We start from the raw sequence: 20,042 nt of genomic DNA, 5'->3' as shown, positions 1-20,042 counted from the left end.
AAGCTCAGGAGAACAAGAGCGTCCTGAAAGCTTTTTAAAAGTGTGTATGTGTGTGCGAAACCTCCGCTATTTCAACTTCCAGATTTAAAAAAAAAAAAAAAAAAAAAAAAAAAAGTGGAGGGGAATGGCAAGGGAGGTAAAAGAATCCGTTTTTCAACCCTGCCCCTCAAAGCTTGGCTATAGCACCAAGCATGACCGGAATCACACGCGTAACGTGCGAGCCAGGGGCAAGCAGGACAAAACGTCACTGTAGTAGATATTAAGCAGATGAATTTGATCTCTCTCTTGCCAGCGCTGTAGTAGACACCAAGCAGATGAATTTGATCTCTCTCTTGCCAGCGCAGAGGTGGCTGCTTGGTGCTGCCCCGTCGAAGCCCGCGTGAACCAGAGGGGTTGGCTGTAGTGCAAAGGCTGCTGAGCAAGAGCGACCAGCAGATAAAGCAAGTCAGACAGTGGAATTCACAGGAGGGATAGAAACATCTGGCTCCAAATTCCCTGGTGTAAACTGATGGCACTTTGCTGACTTCCACCAGCAGAGAACTTGGCCCAAACTATGGAAATTAAGTATGGTTTGACTAGCTACAAACTCACTTGCTGTAGTGGCACCTGCCTGTTTCTCTGCTTTCCCCCACCTTATTTATCTCAGTAAAGCAGAACGAAAGGCCAAAATTTTCAAACACTTCAAACAAAATTTTCAAACACTTTGTTCCCTTAAGGCAGCTAGTGATTTTAGATACTTCTAACTATTCTTCCAACAAATAATAACAAACAAATAATAATAATAAAAAAAAACCCTGAGATCACTGGATTATCTGATACAGATTTTGGTCAAGATGTGCCTCGAGATGTGTGTGTTCTCAGCACTGAACAGCCCACCCCTGGTCCCACATGGGTCACCAGCTGCAAGGGCCCCTCAGACACTTTCAAAATCAGGCTGTTGCTTTTAAAATGCCCCAGTGGGACTGCAGTTACAAGATGGGGATAGGCAGGTCACTCACTGCATCAATATATCAATCAGACTAGCTAAAACATGGAGACAGAATAAGCATCACATGCATTAACAGAAAATAGGGGCATGGTCCTAATCTCTTTTTAACTAGTGCAAGATTCTCCCTAGGGTTTCATGGGAAAACAATTAATCCTTTTCTGATATATTTGTCAAGAGGAGTGGGGAGTCCATCACACCACCCTGGGTGGCCTATTTGCATAGGTCAAGTCCAAAGGGAACTCAAGTGCCCCGGACAATCCTGTAAAGGCCGATGGGGGGAAAACAAATCACAGAACTTCAAAGGAGTTTTTCCATGACCTTGGTGGTAGTTCAATTCTTTTAACTTTGAAGTTTGGAAAAAGATATAACAGGTCAGAAGGGCCCAAAATGGAAGGACAAGTGGCTGAGAAGGACCTAAAGCTCTAAAGAGTTTGAGCAATCAGAGATTTATGACTCCTGCAGAGGTGCTGAGACCTCCCAATTGGAGGCACCACAGCACTACCCTGCAGACTGCACACCAAGAGACCTTCCCTGCTGCAAAAGGAGAATGGTTCTTCCCATTTCTAGATCAAACCCAGCTTCTCAAGGGAATTCTGGGCTTCCCCCCAAGATCCGAGTTTAATGAACTTCACCAAGATGCCTTTAGGAGTCTATAATCACAATGTTCATCTGTGGCAGAACTGAGAAGCGAGCCCAGGCCACAAAGTCTTAAGCTAGAGGCTCAGCCACAGGAATTGCTTCCTCCTAAGCACCTAAAAGCAGGAACAAAAAGCGAAAGAAAGCCAGCTGGCACAATGAAGGCATTGGTTTTCTTTCACAGTGAATTACTGTGAAGCACCTAGCTCTTTCTGTGGGGAGGAGAAACACATCAGAAGGGGCTGTGACCAATTGATAGAAAAGATTAAAATAACCGGGCAAAGGTGTCTGCTTTTCGAGAACTGTAAGGGAAGGAGTAGGAGACAACGCGTTACCCAACGGGATACACAGGCTCAGATGAGAGCGATAAGGCCATGTGCGGTGGAGCACAGCCTTGTAGCTCAACCACAGCGGAACAGGGGGTATGGCAAGAACGGCTGAGAGGCAACAACACTTAAACTGCAGAACCGTGTCTCAGTCATGAAATGACAGGCTCCAGAGTCCTGCTTTTGCTGCACACGCTCCAGAACCAACCAGGAAATGCAAGATGAAAGCATTTCTGATAAATAAAACAAAGAGAAGATGTTTACACAGATCTAGGAGAGAGATTCTCAGAGAGATTCACATATCTGCCTGACTCGGACAGCTAAAACTTAAACTGTGAAAGAGGATTTATGGAGGATGCCAGCTCTGAAGAGATGCCAAAGAGAATATTTTACTGGTATATTTGAAGGCATTTTTAATATCTGCTTTTGTTAGGAAGGCTCTACAGCTCTGAGGATGAACTATAGCTTTGAGCTCATGTAGATTCCCTCTTTGATTTCAGTAGGTCCACCACTGTGTTGTTCCCTTTCTTTTTAATCTTTTTCTAAAAAATACTCCTGGCATCTGGTTCATTCAAAACCAAGTTCACTTGGGCTCTCCCAGCGCTGCATGTGAAACAGAAAAAGGCAGATAATCTGTTTGTAACGGGTATGTAGGAAGTGGTCCCAGCTCTGTAGGATACCAGGGCGAAGGAGAGGCACACACGTCGTGTGGAGCGACGTACAAGCAGTGTAGGCAACTGCACCCCAAGGGCATCTGCTGCCTTTTTTCACCTCTCCCAGGGATTTAGGAGTCAACTGGAGAGCACAAACACGGGAGATTCGTCCAGCTCACACAGTGGCCAAACTGACTGCCTGGGATTTGGGGAGAAGGTGAGGGGGAAGAGCAAGAGGAAGGATAAACGTGTTGCGCCGGGATGTGCCGAGCAGAGCACGGTCGAGGTATCTGGAGTCACGCGCTGCCTGCTACGGCGTGCAGGGAGGCTGCAGACACCTAGCAGGATCCTCTCCTCGAGTGGTTTATTGCTCCTGCAGGGCAGTCCATGTTCACTTTGCTTTCTGTCCCGCAGCTGGGCCTTGCAGGAATTCATTTTCAGTATCTCCAAACCTCTTTCTTGCCAGTCTGCTACAGGATGCTCATGCAGCAGAGCTTGAGTCTCCAGGTGCTTTCTGGTCAAGATATTAAGCCATATCTGACCAGACTGAGCTGCACTGTGACCTGAGCCCACAGGATAACAAGAGTTCTTCAAAATTCCTTTGGAATGACTGGAAATATCCACCCTCAACTAGTACTCCTTTGGAATTTGTAGATTTAATGCTGAGGAACTCAGAATTTCCCATTTCCAGGGAAAGGAGGGTTGGAAAAGAGAACCTTTTGGATTTTGTTCTTCCTCACCCAGTACTACCTGCAAATTTAGGGAAGAAAACTCTAGCATACAGACACATTTTTCCTCCTGTCACTAACATATTTCTACACATGAATTTCGTTAAATGCTCCTTTCATTAACTTCTGACACAGCTGTTCGAAGAGGATGCACTTTCCACAAATAGCCCAAGGACCACAAAGCATTTTCTAGAACTCACTAAGGCAGCTTCACAGCCGCTCTCTGGGCTGGAAAGGAAGGACAAACTTCTGCAGAAAGTTCAGAAAGGCTTTTTTTAATTAACAAGATGAACACTGGCTAAGCTGCTGGATAAGTTCCTCAGCACCTCTCTCTGAGTGGAAATTAAGCCACTGCCCTCTGCATTGCAACATTCCTGAGCATTCTTTGCTCTCCAGAAAAATTCCTGGGTGCTGCCTCACAGCAAGCAGGAATAGGTTACGCTGCCAGGGCTTGGTGTTGAGCATCACCAACTGCTCTAACCACAGAACTAAGAGATTAGTGGAAAAGCCCCCATTTCTTGGCTGCAGTCTTTCAGGCTTGCAGAGAGGGGCTGTTTCTTCTGGATAAGGGCTTTTTTGACTTCTAGATCAGCCTTCTGGGCTGCCATGTGTCCAAGGGGGGTGAACTTCAAGACCTGACGTATATAACCCGTTTCCTCCTGCTGCTCCTGAGCTCCCTCCCAACTAGGGGCACAAGCCAGGAAGAAAATCCCAACTCCCTGGGCTTGTGTTCCCACCCCAGGGCTGAGCCCATAAAACAAGGGCCATGGGAGCCAGACCCTGCTTCTAACAGCCCTTGAGGCTTCGCTCTTCAGCTGGCTGATGTTTGCAGCACTAATTTGCAGACACTCTCCAGCCCTTTGTTATGAACCTGGAAACACAAAGCAGGGGGTTAGGCAGGTCTGAAAGAGCAAAGCATAAAGGAGCACCAGGGAGTAGGACTTTAATAGCCCCGTGCTGGGCTCGGAGGGAACCAGGTGAGCCTGACAGGGGAAGTGGCTGAAGCAGAGAGTTCACTAACCCAGAGCATTCGCCTTGTGAGTCAGCGTCACTTCCAGCCTGTTGTTCTCTAGAAAACCAGAGTAACTTCAAGCTTTTCTCCTGCATCCTCTGCACTGCGCGCTGACATCACCATTTCCCCTGAGATACAAAAGTCATTTTGCTGTCACCCTCCACCTCCTCCCTTCTGCCACCTCACTCTCCACGCTACCCCAGGGGCATTTAGACGACCCCATGCTGTTCCACCTGCGCTGTTTGGAAGCAGAGGCTACTACAACCACAGCCAATTTCCTCTGCACCTTCCCCTTCGGTTGCCCAGTATTTATTTTTCAATAACCAGTTTTGCCCAGTCTCATAGCACTTGCTCCAAAATGCATGGAAGAGCAGCCATTCTCTCATTTTTAAGGAGTACTTCAGCTAGGCCTGGGCTGTTTCAGAGCTCCAGAAGTTGAAAATATCTATTTTGCCATTTCTCACGTGAGTTTCCAAGCCTTTGGGCCAATCATTGCTACTTCAGATCATCAATCCATGGCTTGACTAAACAGTCTTAGTCCTTCTCTGTCCAAAACACGTCTTGGAAAGGAAAAACCCTGCATTTTTCCCTGCTACTTTATATCCCATTATACCATTAACGTTAGCCCTGATTTTTACTACCACTTTCAGCAAGAGAGTGTGACTAGACTGCATGCAAGAGAGACATTGAGACATGGACGAGTGAAACACACGGCCAAGACACCACCTGTTTTGGGACAGGAGGGGATCGTACCTCCTACTGCTGTTGACTCAACTGAATCCCAGGCCTCCAGGGGCTGGAAAACTCCCCTCCTTGCTCGAGCACTTGTTGCTAGTGACAATTTACAACTTCAAAACACCAACCCACCACAATAAGGGAAACCCCAGCTCCACTCTCGCTGCAAAAGACACGGTGCAGCCTCCCTGGCTCACAATGTTTCTCTTGCAAAGTCTCCTCATCAGCAGATGCTGCTGATGACGGTGTCAGCTGATAGCAAACAGCAGTTGCAATAATTTCCTTTACAAGCAGGGACACAGCAGCACTGGGGCAAAGCTCCTCTGGCATAAACCCCTTGTGCCTGTATTAGCACAGGGCTACAGAGAAACACTTCTTTGTTGTTTGTTTTAAAGTATGGGTGCTCTGTCAAAAAACAGATTGACCTGAAGTGTGCGAATCCATTCAGCAGTAACTCTCTTCTTCTGTACTTTTTATTTTCATTCAATGCAAAATGTTGATTCTGCTCAGAACAATTTTTTTACTCTTTTCAGCTACAGGCAGAAGAGAAAGAATTGGATTTCTAAAGGAGGAGACAGGGCTTACTGAAAGGGATTCGAGCCAATAACCCAAGATGCAGGAGACCAAATCCCACAGGCAAATTCATGCTCGGTTAGATTTGTTCACAGGAGTAGCCGGAGACCCCAGTTCAAGCACAGTCTCTGCCTGACCTGGACTATCATTCCCCAACGCACGATGTACTCATGCAATGCAGGGTACAGAGGTGGGATTTCCTATTTCCCGTCACTGGGAATACCAGCTCCAGCAAACTACTGCCATTTACACCAGTTCATGTCTGCCCTACCTCTAGCTCTTGAGAGAAGACATCAAGGACACAAAACATGAAGACAGGAAATGGGTAAAAACTTTTTTTTTCCTTACAGCACAAATATTTCTGTCTTAATTTCTAAACAATCTCCCAGGGCATCTAGGTTATTTCTGCTTCCGTCAGTACCACTGCTCAGAAACATTCCAGGAACACCCGCTGACCTAACTGAAGTCTTAAAGACCTATCTTGGTTATTATCCGGAAATTGCGAAGATGAACAGGATGCAGCCCTCAGAAATCAGGTGATTACTGATGAGGGGAAACTAGTGAAGCACAATTATGGTAAATGAAAGCAAAACAAACCAAGAACAGCCATGAAATGGGTCCTAAAGCCTATTGTGGTTGTTTACTGTGTTCACCATGGCAGACTGATCAAGTGCTTTCTAAACTCAATACATCCATTTCTGAAGAATCTCTAATACTTACTTGCAGCTTCCAGGCAGGAGAACTTGATTTCAGTTCCAGAGCTTTCTACTGCTCAACTAGTAAGTGAATTCTCGCTTGTCTTGTTCAAGGTCAGAGGCCAGAACAGTGAGTTATTAAAGCCTTAGCTTGCAATGCAAAGACCCCAGACTTAATTCTCCGAGTTTCCATAGGTTTACCATGCCATATAACCTGATGATTACATGACAAAAACAACATTTTTGGCACTGCAGCGGTTGAGTGGCCTCGTTTTCTAGGGCACTATTGTTGCTTCACTGACACAGCAAGAAATCATGTGGGTTAAGAACTACACTTCAGAAAGTTTGTGTTGGAGATAAACACAGTAGTGATTAGAAGCTGCTGAGATAGTTATCCATGTCACACATCTCAGTTATCCATGCATCTAAGAAAAGGAACATCAACATCAGAAGGCTGTGATAAACGGCAACAACAAATCTACTTATCTGGCAACTAGGAAGCCTACTGTCTTTCTTCACAAAATAGTCACAAAAGGGGAAGGAAAAAAAAAAAAGTAAACCAATATGTAAAATACCTAACATTACTGAGCAAAACCACAGAGTAGTTTTGCAAATACACAGCTCAGCAGTGATCATCTTTGCTACCATTCAAAATAAATTCAAGAGTTGTAAAACATGATGCAAAAGCCACCCCCCATGTAGCAGCTGCCCAGGAAATAGAAATGTTAGAGAACTGGAAGTACAGCAAAGTTTCAAACAGAGCTTCCCTTCCCATCAGTTAGTTAGAAGGCTCCCGGTAAACACTCTAAATGTCAGCCTTTTCTCCTTAATGTACATTTCCTAACAGTGTAGTGCTTCTCTTTCTCTTGAGCTACACAAGTAAATTTCAGATACATCATTTTGTTTTCACTTGCGTTTCGTCAGCTACACGTCACACTGCTGCAATGAAGTTTGAACTTCATTTTTTTTTTTTTTTATTCTAAAGTGTTGCTGGTTATTTCCAAAACCCAAGAGGACCTTCAGCATGACAAGCAGCAGCTCCTGAGCAGAATCTCTGATCTGAAAATGCAATCCTTTGCCCCTTTAGAAAAAGAGGGGCAGATAGATCACTTCATATCCAGAAGAAACTCTTCAGCAGAAAACTTCCATATTCTTGCTGGGTGATTAGAGTTCTCATTAAAAACAAAACAAAATCCTCTCTTCTTTCTTTTCCATGTCATTCGTTACCCTATTTCTCTGAGTCATTGCTTAAGAAGTTGCTGTGAATTACTATCTCATCCAAGTATTTCTTATCTAAGTGTTATGGCCCTCGATTATCACAGCATTTAGCATCATCCAGTCTTAAATGCTCTTTGCTCATGGTGGTTTTACAAGGAAAGAAAATGTCCTGATCCCTCTTCTTATGAAAAGTGCTTAGAGATATTGACTTGACCATGGGCAAGAAGAAGCCAGTAGCCGAACAGCCAGCTTTGGTCTCCCGATTTGTAGGTTAAAACACTCATTGTTCAATCACTTTTGATTCACTACAGTAAAGCCAGGGAGCTACAGTGCACTGGGCACCATTTGTGCACACACAGGCTGAAATATTAGAAAGAGCTTGGTTCCCACTTCACAGGTCAAGGCGCACAGATTTAGAGCTCCTGGGAAATGCAGAAATATGTGGCAGAGCGAGGACCAAATATAGCCTTCCTCAGAACCCTTGCAATGAGCCTCAGTTCTCCTCAAACTGTTTGCTGTCGGTCCCATTTGCTGTGTGTCTGTCTGTAGAGCAATACCTGTGGGAAGGCTGATGTTACCAACAGTCAGTACAAAGGATTATCAGGACTTCACTTCTTCACCACGCTAGTCACATGGAAATCATATAGTAACTACTGATAAATACAGTGTATTACCTGCTGGTTCTGTTCTGAAGATGACCATATGTTGTAAATCATGAAGTCAACACAGGAATAGCCAGACACAAACACATACTCACATACTGACGGCTGGACTTAACTATGCAGACACACTTAAGTGCAGCTGAATTATTATTATTTTTTTTTAAAGCTTACTTCATCCTAAGGTAATAAGAGGGACAGGGTCAAGGCAACCACAGCATCTGAGTTCCCACCCAGGGCAATTTTGTTTTGCTAGATTCAGGCTGGTGAAAGTCAGGACAGAGAGCACAGGGGATGCAAACAGCCAGGGAAACTCACTGCTTTGAGAATTGCCACCGCGTCCTGCTGCAGCCACGTTGGGTAGACAACTTCATCATTCAGGATGGCCTCAAAAAGGTCGTCCTCGTTCTCGGCCTCGAAGGGGGCATGGCCACACAACATCTCGTACAGCAGCACGCCCATGGCCCACCAGTCAACATCTGGGCCATAAAGCATTTCCTGCAGAATCTAGAGGAGGAAGAAGAAAGAACCATCACCCCTGAAACTTCTTAAACTGAGTGGGGGAAGAAAATGGATCTGGAAACATTGGTGCATAAGTTCTCTCTGATAACCTGACTGGACAGGCCAGAGCACATGCGTGATCCCCAGCTGGAAACCCCACGGTCCATGCATGGGTACCTCAGGTTCATCAAACAAGGGCTGAACTAGCTCCACTGCTAACAGGGTCAGCTGGGAGGCAACCCCTTAAAAAGATGCCAGGGGGAGAAGGGGGATTTCAGCTAAACTGGTTAAGTGTCTGAAGCTGTAAAGCAGACGGGTGTGCAGGCTGTCGCCCCCTTTTCCTTGCCCGTGGAAGGAAATTCTTGCAGCTCCAAGAGTAACGCTTTCAGCTGAAGAGGGAAAGAAGCATGAGTGTGGCACAAACAGCAACCACAGACAAAAATTCACTAGAGTGAAGATGGACCTAAAACCCTATCAGAACATCTGGCAGTGTCTAGAGGACAACTGTTCTTTAAAGAAGTGTTTATAAATTTTCCAATGAGGTTGATAAACGACAGAGAAAAAGGAAGAGGTAAAGAAATAAATGAAATGGGAAAGGAGGGAGAAGTTGATCTATTTTCAGATCAAACTGGCCAAGACCTGTATGTGCCTCTCTCTCTGTAACCAGGTTTTTAGCAGCTGCAGCCCAGCACTTCAATCTTTCACCTTGGCTTCCTTTGAGAGAGACACTTGCTCAACTCACTGCCTACAGCAGCCTGCAGATTCACTGAGGCTTTGCTTGCACAAGTCTGCATCTGGGAAGAAACCTTGGACCTGGCACTCCAATAAAGCACAGCTAAAGCACATTTATTAAGGCTAACTTGTGTTATTAAAAAACGTAACTGCTCTTTTTTGGCTAAAGAAAGGTCTCCTATACCTCCGGAGCAATATAATCTGGCGTGCCACAAAAGGTTGCTGTGGTAATGCCATCGTGAATGCCCTCTTTGCACATCCCGAAGTCTGCCAGCTTGCAGTGACCCTCGTAGTCCAGCAGCACGTTATCCAGCTTCAAGTCCCTGCAAAGAAAATTATTCACAACATTACTACATGCTTGGATCAGCCCAAATGCAAATGGAGGCAGAGTCTTGGGCCTCTGAAGGTTAACAGGTAAACTGGATAAGCCTCATCATCATAAAAAAATAAACACAAGCCATTCAGGAGGAGTTTTCTTGTGCTTCATCTCTTAAAAAAGGGAGGGACAAGCATTATTCTGCTGAACTGCATTTAATATGGGCAGGTGCTCTGCGAGCTCGCCCACACGGCTTTCCAAACACACCACAAGCCTGACTGGCAGCGCTTCTGCTAATTTAGCTCTGGGACTCACTGGAGGAGAGGCTGCCCGAGCTGCCAAGTCGCGTAACGATGGCATGAGGCAGCAGAAGGCGCCGCGCGTGACGTGCTCTGATTCAGCAGAGCGCCGTGCTCAGAGGACAGCGGCAAAGACGAGGGGACAGGCGAGGCACCTTCCTGAGGGTGAGCAGGTCCTGCCTTCAGCGGCGTGGGATTGTAAATCCCAGCGCTGCTGGTAGCAGAGCAACCTGAGTGATAACCCCCACCGGGAGTTTTATCCAGTCGGAGGACAAAAGAACCTCCCTGCTGGTATCACGCCGTAGGTACAGGCCAGCACGCGATGCTTCTGCTATAAGGCAAGCCCTAAAATCCCAGCGGTACCAATCCCAGCAGGACTGCAGTGAAACAAGAGGCCAACTCCCCGTGTCGCACTCACTGGCAGCGGGGGCCTCCCTGTGCAATGCCCACCCTCCAGGCCTGCAGCCAGCTACCATACTGTACATTTTCCAACACAACATCGTAACAGCCTGGAAACTCACGGTCAGAAGTGGAGCTGCCAAAATGACAGAGCCCTAACGAAGCTTATCAGCTTGCCTGACCTTGGGATGGCCTCACGGAATAGCCCGTGGTTACAAGTGCTGTCAGGAACATGACCAGATGGCACCAGGTCATCTGCAGACTTAGGCAATGCCTTCCTAAAAATACATCCCAGCTCTTAGCACCTCTGCTTCTCAGCTGTCAAACAAGTTCTAGGCACATTGAGCGACCGAGGAAAGCGACTACGACGACAGCTCTGTTCTCTGTAAATCAGTCACCTTTTCTTTTTTGTATAGATTTGCAGGAAAAATCTGCACCGGTGGAAGCTCCAAAGATATCTTGGTGGAGAAACATTCTGGAACATAGGCTGTGTTGCTTGCTGCATGTGCTGCTTTTGCCACCTCCTTTTATTTTATAGGAGCTGTGACCTGGAAATCCCTATCCTAGATATGGCTAACCCCGGTTTGTATCCTGGGCTAGAGCAGTGCTATGATCTCCATTTTACTGACACGCAGGACAGGCTTATAGCCCAAGACATAGTCACTTGGGGCCTTTCAAAGGCATCTGGATGCCCAGGTAGGAATCAAACAACTAGATACCTCTGAAGGTTTCATGTCCTTTATGAAACACATGCTGCAACTGGATGCGTTTTGCTCTCTCGTTGGACACCTCCTTCCCTGGGAAGGGGGAGCAGGGAGGAGGGTGGTAGTAAGGGTGGCATCTCCCCATTTACCTAGAAACTTGTGGGAGAGCTGAAGTCTGAATTCACCTAGATTCTTAAAGACCTGCTCATCCTCTTTCTATGATCTTGAAGTGAAAATCAGGTGGCTGATTCCTCTGTTCTGAATTAGCATTTCTACAGCCCACACCACCACAGGAAGCCTTAGTGGAGCCTCTGAAAGCTCACCCTCAACTTTGATATTACAGTGCAAAGATCAATGACAAACTGTACTAGACAACCAGGACCACATCCTGTCTTAAAGAGATAAGAAAAAGAGTATTATTAGCCTCCTTTTAATGGATGGGAAAGTGAAGGTTAAAAAGGCGAAGGTTGAGAAATTTGCCCACGTTCAACGGAGCCAAGACTGAACACCAACTTCCTGAGTTGGGTACCACAATCACAGGAGCAAATATCCTCTTCCTCCTTCAGCTTACAACATGGCACAGCAACACAGCCCTCTCAAAACCCCTCTGTGAGGCCGTCACCCTTCCCGGCTGGCCCCTTGGCTACGTGGCACCCAGGGGCCTAGGACAAGGCCGACGCCTGCGTGACGCCGCGCTGCTTGCGCTGGGCGGGATGCTCCGTTTTTCCACACACCTTTTTCTTCTTTCCTTCCTAACATTAAAAACGGCCACTAGGCTGCATGGGCAGAGCTCGTCTCAGGCCGGGTTAGGCGAGCACAGCGAGCGCTACTGCACGCGCTTGCTCATGACAGCGAGTGCTCCACGGCGGAGTAACCACGCTCTGGTTACTCTTCCCTGCGGTTCCTGGCAGAGCAGGGAAGCCCTCTGAGCATAAAGGCAGGCCTTGTTTCCAGGAATCTGCAATGAGGTGGTTGAAACGCATAGTTTATTCTTGGCTCAGACTTAAATGCAGCAAAAACACCTTTTCGGGGCTAGGCAGGCCTGACTTTTGGGGGTGCATCCGCGCACACGACTGGGAGGGGAATTCTGGTGAGTCTGCTTGGAGATCCCCCTTCCCCACTGCTCTCAGAAATATCCACCGTGTCCTGTTACGCTTTGGGAATATCCCTCCAATTACAGCCTCGCTATATTGCAGCTATATTGCAGAAACACAGTCACGTACGTGGACCGAGCAGGCGAATCCCTCACAGAGCCTGAGGGCTGGAGGCCAGGTCTGCTCTGCACAACAAATTACCAGACATTCTCCCCTTCCCACCTTCTGCCCCCCGGACATGCTGTGGAGAGCCCGGCAATCCCTCCTAGCTGCCTAATACCCCATGCTCTATCATCCCAGAGGGCCTCTGTCCATGGAGCTGCCATTAAATTTCAGCTCTCTGCTGAAATTTTAAGTTTTAAGCACACGGGGCAAACTTCCAGCCCTTGGGCTTTGCTGCATCACATGTTAAACCCATCAGGACGACCCCGGTGTCTCCTCCAGCAGGCAGGAGATGGGCTTCTCTGGACACTTTTCCAGATGCATGAAATCTAAAACTTGCATTTTCTGTTTTCACATAACCCATAGCCTGGCAGTAATCGGCTCTCACGGGCTCAGAGGCTCTGGCTACACGGGTATCACTTCAGAAGAGGACCTCTCCATCCTTCTTGCTTCACAAGCAGCAAGCACCCCAACAAAGGCCCCACGTCCCCACTGGAGGAACATGAGACCCACCAGCCAGCCAGTTTTCTGGGGAATTTTGCTCTGGTCTCACACGCGTTGCTCTTGAGCCATTCCGGCAGCCTCAAGCTCTGTGCCTGCTGCTTCACGTCGCAGGCCTCACCACACGTCGATCCACACGCACCAGCGAAGCCACGTGAGAGAAAAACACTGACAGGTTTCTAGGATTTACAAGGAGCTCTTCGTTTCAGCAGCGAGGATTCCGAGAAGCCGATGAAACTGGAAGCCCTCCAGCTCTCAAAGCCCAGATCTACCTCATTTCCTTAATACTTGCATTTTCCACTCCATATTTTTAGCAGCTCAATGAAGCAATAACGGGAGAGAGGTTTTCTGAGGGCTGCGTTTCTAAGGCCCCGCTCAAGTCCTGCCTCAAGCCTTTCCCCGGCAGACAGACCTCATCCCACCCCAGAAAGGCGGCCTTTGTGTGCACACCCCGCCGCCGCACACCGGTTTAGCGGCATCGTTTCAATTTGGATAAAAACAGACCCGGATAAAAACAACTAAATGAGCTGTTTAAGCCTTGCTCCCTGGAAGAGGAGTTTCCTTATACATCTGCTGCTTGAGTTTAACGACTGCAAAAAGAAAAGCAAAATTAAAATTGCAGATGATCCAGGCATTTCTGGAACATCTGTCCAATATGAGTTCCTCACACCATGGAAAGTTTGGCCAACAAAAAGGTGTTATAGAGTACCTGTCACTCACGCTGGTCAGATCACGTCACTCGTGACGCAGAGATTTTGTAGGAAAAGATGAGATTTCTTTTTCCGCTCCTGCTCTTCCCACCCTGGGCTTTATTCAGCAAGTCACCCCGCTGGGTGCGCACGTCGGAAGGACCTTGCAGGCAGCAGCGGGGGTGGCAGGGCTGGTTTCCAGCCTGAACTGCCTCAGTTTCTCCTTCTCATGGAGATCCAAAGGGCCACTTTAAAGCTTGCAGAAGTCTGGGGTTCCCATCTTTTGGCCAAAAACGGGCAGCCTTCGGGAACGCAGGCACAGGGCAGTGGAAGCTACTCGCAAGTTTAAGTGAAACTAGTGAAATGTTCCAGGCAAATGCTAAAACTTGGAATGGGCCAGATGATTAGATTGGGCATTTCTGAGTGGGAACATTTTCGCTTTTTCAATCTTCACTGTGCAAAGCCATTAGAAACCACGCGCAGAAGCAAATTTGAGGTACAGTGCTCTCCCTTGAAATCCCTGTAGCCCCTCCTTCCCTGCAGGAACACGTTCATTCTTCAAGCATAGACTAATTTTGATTTTTCTCCACCCGGTCTGCTGAAGTCATATGATTTTGTAAAAATACTGAAATCACCACCAAGGTGGAGAAAAATCCACTTTATGGGCCTGATAGCCAGAGCAATACAGTTTTCCAAGGGCAGCTCCATTGAAATTATAATTATTTTTTGCAAAATGAAATAACTTAGAACAGAAAGAAAGTCACACGCTCTGCAGAACAGCCCGGGAGTTAAGATACTTATCTAGGAGGGGGAAACTGCAAATTAGAGGCCCTGCTCTAACCAAAGTGAACAAGGCTTTAAACCAACACTTCAGATTAATAAGGAGGGGAGGTGAAAGAGGTCTCAGTTTTGTGAAAAGCCCCAAATCCTCATGTGAAGATAACACTGCTTCCCATTTTCCTCTGCATTAATTAACAGCATCCAAACCAACCTTTTCCATTTTACTTGAAACCAGCAATTTGAGACTGAGTTGCAAAACAAAACAAAAACCATTGTTGCTTTAGAAAGAACGGTGACAACTAATTTAGGCCCACAGACATGGAAACGATGTTCTATTTTTCTTTCCACATTGAATTTTGGGGGTTCATCTGCCAAACTTAACAACAACAAGAAAAAAAATATTTTCATAATTCTATTGCTGTTGCCTTTGGACTGGGGACCATCCAAGTTGTTTGTCCCTGAGATTTTATACCAATTTTGGAATTCAGGCTATTTGCTATCCCATGCATCCTAGACTGAGCAGAATTCACTATCTCTTCAAAAATCCTTCACAGAAAATGCGTCATGTCTCTCTCATTCTTCCTCGTAATAACTGGACATTTCATAACTGGACATATTCATTTTTACAGCTAAGGAGGTTTTTGTAACCAGAAATTCACATTCTCACAGTATCAAGGAAGTTAAGCAAATGTTCCAAGCAGTAGCAAAGCTGAATTTCAGCAGACACTAATAAATACCCCAGAGGATACCTGCATTATATTCTATCAGAGCTAAGACAGAAAAATCCATTAGCTGCCACCACATCTTTGGGGTAGGGAGAAATACTGCAATCACAAAGGGAAAAAACATGTTGCTGGCCTTTGAAAAAGGAAGCCACGAAGCAGAGATCAGAAAAAGATCAAGCTGCACTGAACTTCAGAAAAACAGCTTGAGAGCCTGAGGTTTGCTGCTGAGTAAAAGGAAGAGCTATTGCTCCTTCTGAGCCTCCGAGGCTTCTGCTGCTTCAACTGTTGTGGTACTTTAAAGAGGAAAATCGCCATAGCCAGAACAATCCCGTCACGCTTATATGTAGCACCCTGTCTTGGGCATAGGCCCAAAGGAAGAAGTGAAGCTCGTGTCCAACGCTGTTATACAACGTTTAGCCAGAGCAGCCACTTACACGCAGCAACACTTGGAGCTGACACACGCTGAGATAATAAGAGCTATTTTACAGAGCCCCAATTTCAGAACATAACCCCTAAGCCCCGAGGGATTTCATTGCAGTCCTTCCTATCCTCTTCCTCGTTTAACTGTGAAACTGGGGCTCTCTGAGCTGTCACCTCTGCACTTGCTGATGGAGCAAGAAAGAGCTGCATGAGAATACAGCTTAGGGATTGCAAAACAAAAACTCAGCTAACTCCCAGGTTTCTTGGAAAAAATGATCTCCTGGGCAGCGGAAGCATTTCATCTAGTTTTCTGCAAACTTCTGAGGTGCAGCAGCAAACTCTTTTCGCACATCATTTGCAGGCCAGACAGGCTAAGCATGGCAGGTCGTGTTCTTGCTGCGCAGTGCAACAGGACAGAAGTGAAGGGAAAACCTCTCCAGGAGGAATCAGAGAAATCAGGAATGAAACGTAACACGGTGCCACTCTCCAGTATCTTAGCAACTTAAAGTTATTTTCACAGGATGGCCACACTTGGGGGGAGAGGGACCACAAGCATTGGCACAAAGGTTCCAAGCTGAACTTCTGCATTTCTCAAATACCACACAAAAGGAGAAAGACCTGGTATGAGGGAGTGAAATGCTACTGCACAGGTGCAATCTCCCCTCTTTTCCTGCCCCACAGCATGTCCTATCGATCGCACAGAGCAGTACCGCAGAGGAGGAGGACGAGACTGTAACGGAGCCCTGTGCCTTTGCCCTGCTCCTGCGAGATCCCCCACAAGGGCAGAGCACAAACTTTTGGGAATTGTCTGCTGCGGTGCGTTAGGATAAAAGCACGATGGGCTATGGCCACCCAGCCTCCAAAGCCGGCTCCAGCTCTCTGCGGGCACCGCGCTGCTGCGCGGCGACACAACAACCCTCTCTGGGGTCGGATTTAAATGCAAAATGCCTGAAGCTTCCTGCAAGCTGAGGTAGAGCACAAGCCAGAGGAGCCTTCTGGAGGGCAATGCACTGAATTTGTGCAAGACGCAGGGAGCTGCTCACACCCACCTGCACTTGTGCTCTGCAGCAGGTCCCCTGCACTCCCCAGCAGGCTCCCGCCGTACAACGCACCCTTGCTCTGCTGCTGGCCTCCGGACTAAACCCGCCCGGAAAGTGCTCGCATCCACGAGCGCTCTGTTATTATGTGTTTAATCTTAAAGTTAACCAGCCCTTGCAGCACAAGGGCAGGTTTCTGCAGGCTCCCTGCCCAGGTTTGGGCAGCACCAGTTGCAATTTGGCTGCCAGGGGGCTGCCTTGCTGCTTGGCTCCCTTCTGCCTCTCGTGGAAGCTGCTCAGGCCCCCTCCCCGGCAGCCCCGAGGACCATGCAGCTCCGAGATGAAACCTCCTTGGGCAAACGAGCGAGCAGGATCCGGCCCCGGAGCCCTCGTGGATCATTTGGAAGCGCTGGCGTCTCCCCTCCCTCTGGGCGCTGCGGAAAAGGTGGCTGTGGAAGGCAGTGCAATTAGGCGCGTGATTTCATTGCTATTGAGATGAGCGGGCGTGATTCACCTGCCCGGTTAGCTTGGAGTGGGTGAGCACAGATTAAAAGTAAAATAAAACTAAAATCCCCCTGGCAGGCCACACTGTATCATCACACCCCATCACCCCCGAGCTTCCATCGCGCTAGCAGGCCCGAGCACAAGACGCAGGGGTCCAGCGGGACAACCCGGGCACCTTGCTGAGTCCCTCCAGGGCCAGGTGAAGCTCCGAGAGCCTCCGCGTTGCCGTGTGACCGTTTCCAAAAGGAGCTTTACGAGGGCCGCCCGGCGCTCCCGGGAAAGGGGGCAGCCGGCGACATGGCTGCTCAAACACAGACGCTCCCGCGATTACGTTGGAGTAATCCCAGAGATGGCACAATTCCTGGGTATTTATACCCCCGCACGTGCATGTTACTTATATATTTTTTAAAATACCCTATATACGTCTGCGTGTGCGCGTGTGTATACATACAGATATCTATTTATCTATACGTGTGTCTGCAGCTCATTTGCCTCACTTTCATGTGGGATTCTGGTCAGGAAAGACAGCAGTTGCACTTGAGGTATTTCCCAGAATCCCGGCAAACGTCCTGCCATGCAGCGCGGAGAGGAGCGGCGGGCAGAGCACGGCTCCGTGCCCGGCCCTTGGCGCGCACCCTCTCCGGATGCGCCCGGCCCGCCGAGAGACTCCGCCATCCCGCTGGCAGCGACGCTGGAATTCGCTGGCCCAGAAAACATCATTTGCCGAGTTGCTCCCGACAGAGCGGCTGTGTTATCCGTGCCAAAAAAAGAGGGAAAGGGGAAAAAAAAGGGAATGCGCAACACAACGCTTCTTTCTGCGAGTTCCCCCGGCCTGAGGTCTTCGGAGGCAGCGAACGACAGGCCTCAGACCCAAGCACACGGACAAGAATAAGATGTGGACTTGTGATGGATGGTGCCAAGAGAGATTAAAAAGCATAAGCCTGTTATGTCACCTTGACTAAAATAGACCAACGTTGATTTGAAGCCTGATACAGCAAGGAAAATGAAACAGGGCTTGTGCCAACGGCACAACACGGTCTCAGCGCTTCCCGATGGAGCGGCCGAGTTATCCAGCACGATTAATGACTGCCAACTGCCGGGAGCCCACCTTTGAGCAGCTCAAAGGGCCGGCCCGGCTCGCAGCTGTCCTGGCAGCATCGGAGCAGGGCCGGGCTGCTGGAAAGGCTCCTCGTTCCCGGGCACCGGCGTGACGTGTCCCCGTTTCACCACCGCGTGCCACTACACCTGCCCCAAGGGGAATCGGACACCGGCCCAAACGGCCGCGACGCTCCTGCCTTCCCACTGCTCTGTGAAATCCAGCCCCCTCCCTGACTCTGTGGAGTAGTGTTTCACTCCAGGAAATATATATATATATATATAAACATATATATATATATATAAAGTGGCAGCATTCATCATGATCATGTGTAGAGAGCGCCTCTGGCAGCAAACAAACCTGTACCCGCATTTGTAAAGCCGGCAGGGTTTGCTGAGGAGGACGACGCTCCTCGGCTGAACCGGCACGGCTTGTCCAACCTCTCCCTCTTCAGACACTATGGATAAGCTTCGCTTTACTCTGAGCTGGATCTCAAATTCCTGAAAGTCATTGGCAAAAAAAAAAAATCTGTCATTTTTGGCTGGTTTTGGATAGACAAAAATCCAAAGATGCTTTGGACAAATCCCTTGTGAGGGAGGAAAAATATCTAACCTTCTTAAGGCTCTGAATTACACATCCAGATTTGTAAAGCTAAGGCTGTAGGCTCTAATCTCCTTTCTATAATGGAATGAGCAGTGCTAAAGGCAAAAGTGCCGCCCTGTATTTTTAGAGGGGATTTTCAAAAGCAGTTTGCTCTGGCGTGTTGATTGCCAATGACAAAGTTACTGATAACTTTCGAAGCGGCAGCATGTGCCCAGCACTGATGCTCTTGAAACTTGCACCCTCGACACAGGATTTTTGTGCACGGGAGGAACGTGCAGTCGCAGCACTGCGAGTGACACATCGTGGTCACAAAACACATGTTGTCCCAGCATTGCTCAGGAGGGGAGTCCTGTTGAGCCCCCACAGGAGCACATTTTGAATTACATTTCTCAGGGCTGCTCTCTCGAGATCTATTTGCTAGAAAAACTGAAACCATCACAGACAACATTGACTCTCTCTTTTTCTCTAAGACCCTAGGGGAACCTGTGGGCAAACCTGCTTGTCTGTCTGCTCACATCTTTCAGCCTCTCACTGCAACAAATCACTTAAATAGCATCTGTGAAATGAGATGGAAGAGGTATTTGGGAGAGCCTGGTAAATGGCTCCTTATCCCCAGATTTAGTGTCTCATTTCATGTGGATTACTGTTGCCATTCACTCTTTACAGGTGATTCACTCCAGTGCAGCGCAAAGCCCACGTATCCAAGCTCTGGATCAGCAGGGCAGAGCCGACTGGAATTCCAGGCCCGGTGCTGAGTTCTCAAATTTCCACTCCCATTTTTGGGGACTCCTCCCAAGCTGCCCATGCACAGGAGCGAGCGGCACAGCGAGCTCTGTGACAGACCAAAAGGGATGATGACAGCTCGTGTGCCACCCCACATGCCGCTCTGGCAGTAGGTTCCTACCTTAGGTGCCTTAGCTGGTTGCCCAATGACAAGCAAACCAAGTGACTCAGGAGTCAATGACTTACCAAGCAGAGAAGGCTGCCCAATGACTTGTTCTTGTAACAGATTAAACAAATTTAACAGAAAATGAAAAATAAGCCCTGTCTCAGTAGACCCTATTTAGGAGAAGGATAGAAATGAGAGCTGAATTAGGAAGGTCTGTCTTTACTCATGCATTGAGCTTTTGGCACACAAATCTGTCAAGTCTCTGCATAAGAGTCACTGCAGCCCTGGCATCTCCCCAGTTTGCAGTTCAGCATTTTGGCCCCTGAGATGTGGGAACACAGGGAAGGAAATCCAGCACTTCTGTGCTA

General features: G+C 47.9%; 1 protein-coding gene across 1 annotated transcript in view; it reads right to left on the bottom strand.

Moving 5' to 3' along the window:
* The window catches only part of PRKCH (protein kinase C eta), a 103,419-nt gene that overhangs the window by 8,406 nt on the left and 74,971 nt on the right, over nt 1-20,042 (bottom strand). Inside the window, exons 11-12 of the mRNA XM_088539532.1 lie at nt 9,641-9,779; nt 8,542-8,730 (exon numbers count right to left, since the gene is read on the bottom strand). Coding sequence (XP_088395658.1) covers nt 8,542-8,730; nt 9,641-9,779 — 328 coding nt within the window. The remainder of the gene's footprint in view (nt 1-8,541; nt 8,731-9,640; nt 9,780-20,042) is intronic.

Source organism: Tinamus guttatus, unplaced genomic scaffold (genome assembly GCF_059628265.1).
Source record: "Tinamus guttatus ecotype Peru unplaced genomic scaffold, ASM5962826v1 Tinamus_guttatus_pri_ptg000048l, whole genome shotgun sequence".
Lineage (NCBI taxonomy): Eukaryota > Metazoa > Chordata > Aves > Tinamiformes > Tinamidae > Tinamus > Tinamus guttatus.
Note: the sequence above shows the minus strand (reverse complement) of the source record. Positions and strands in the feature narration are given on the sequence as shown.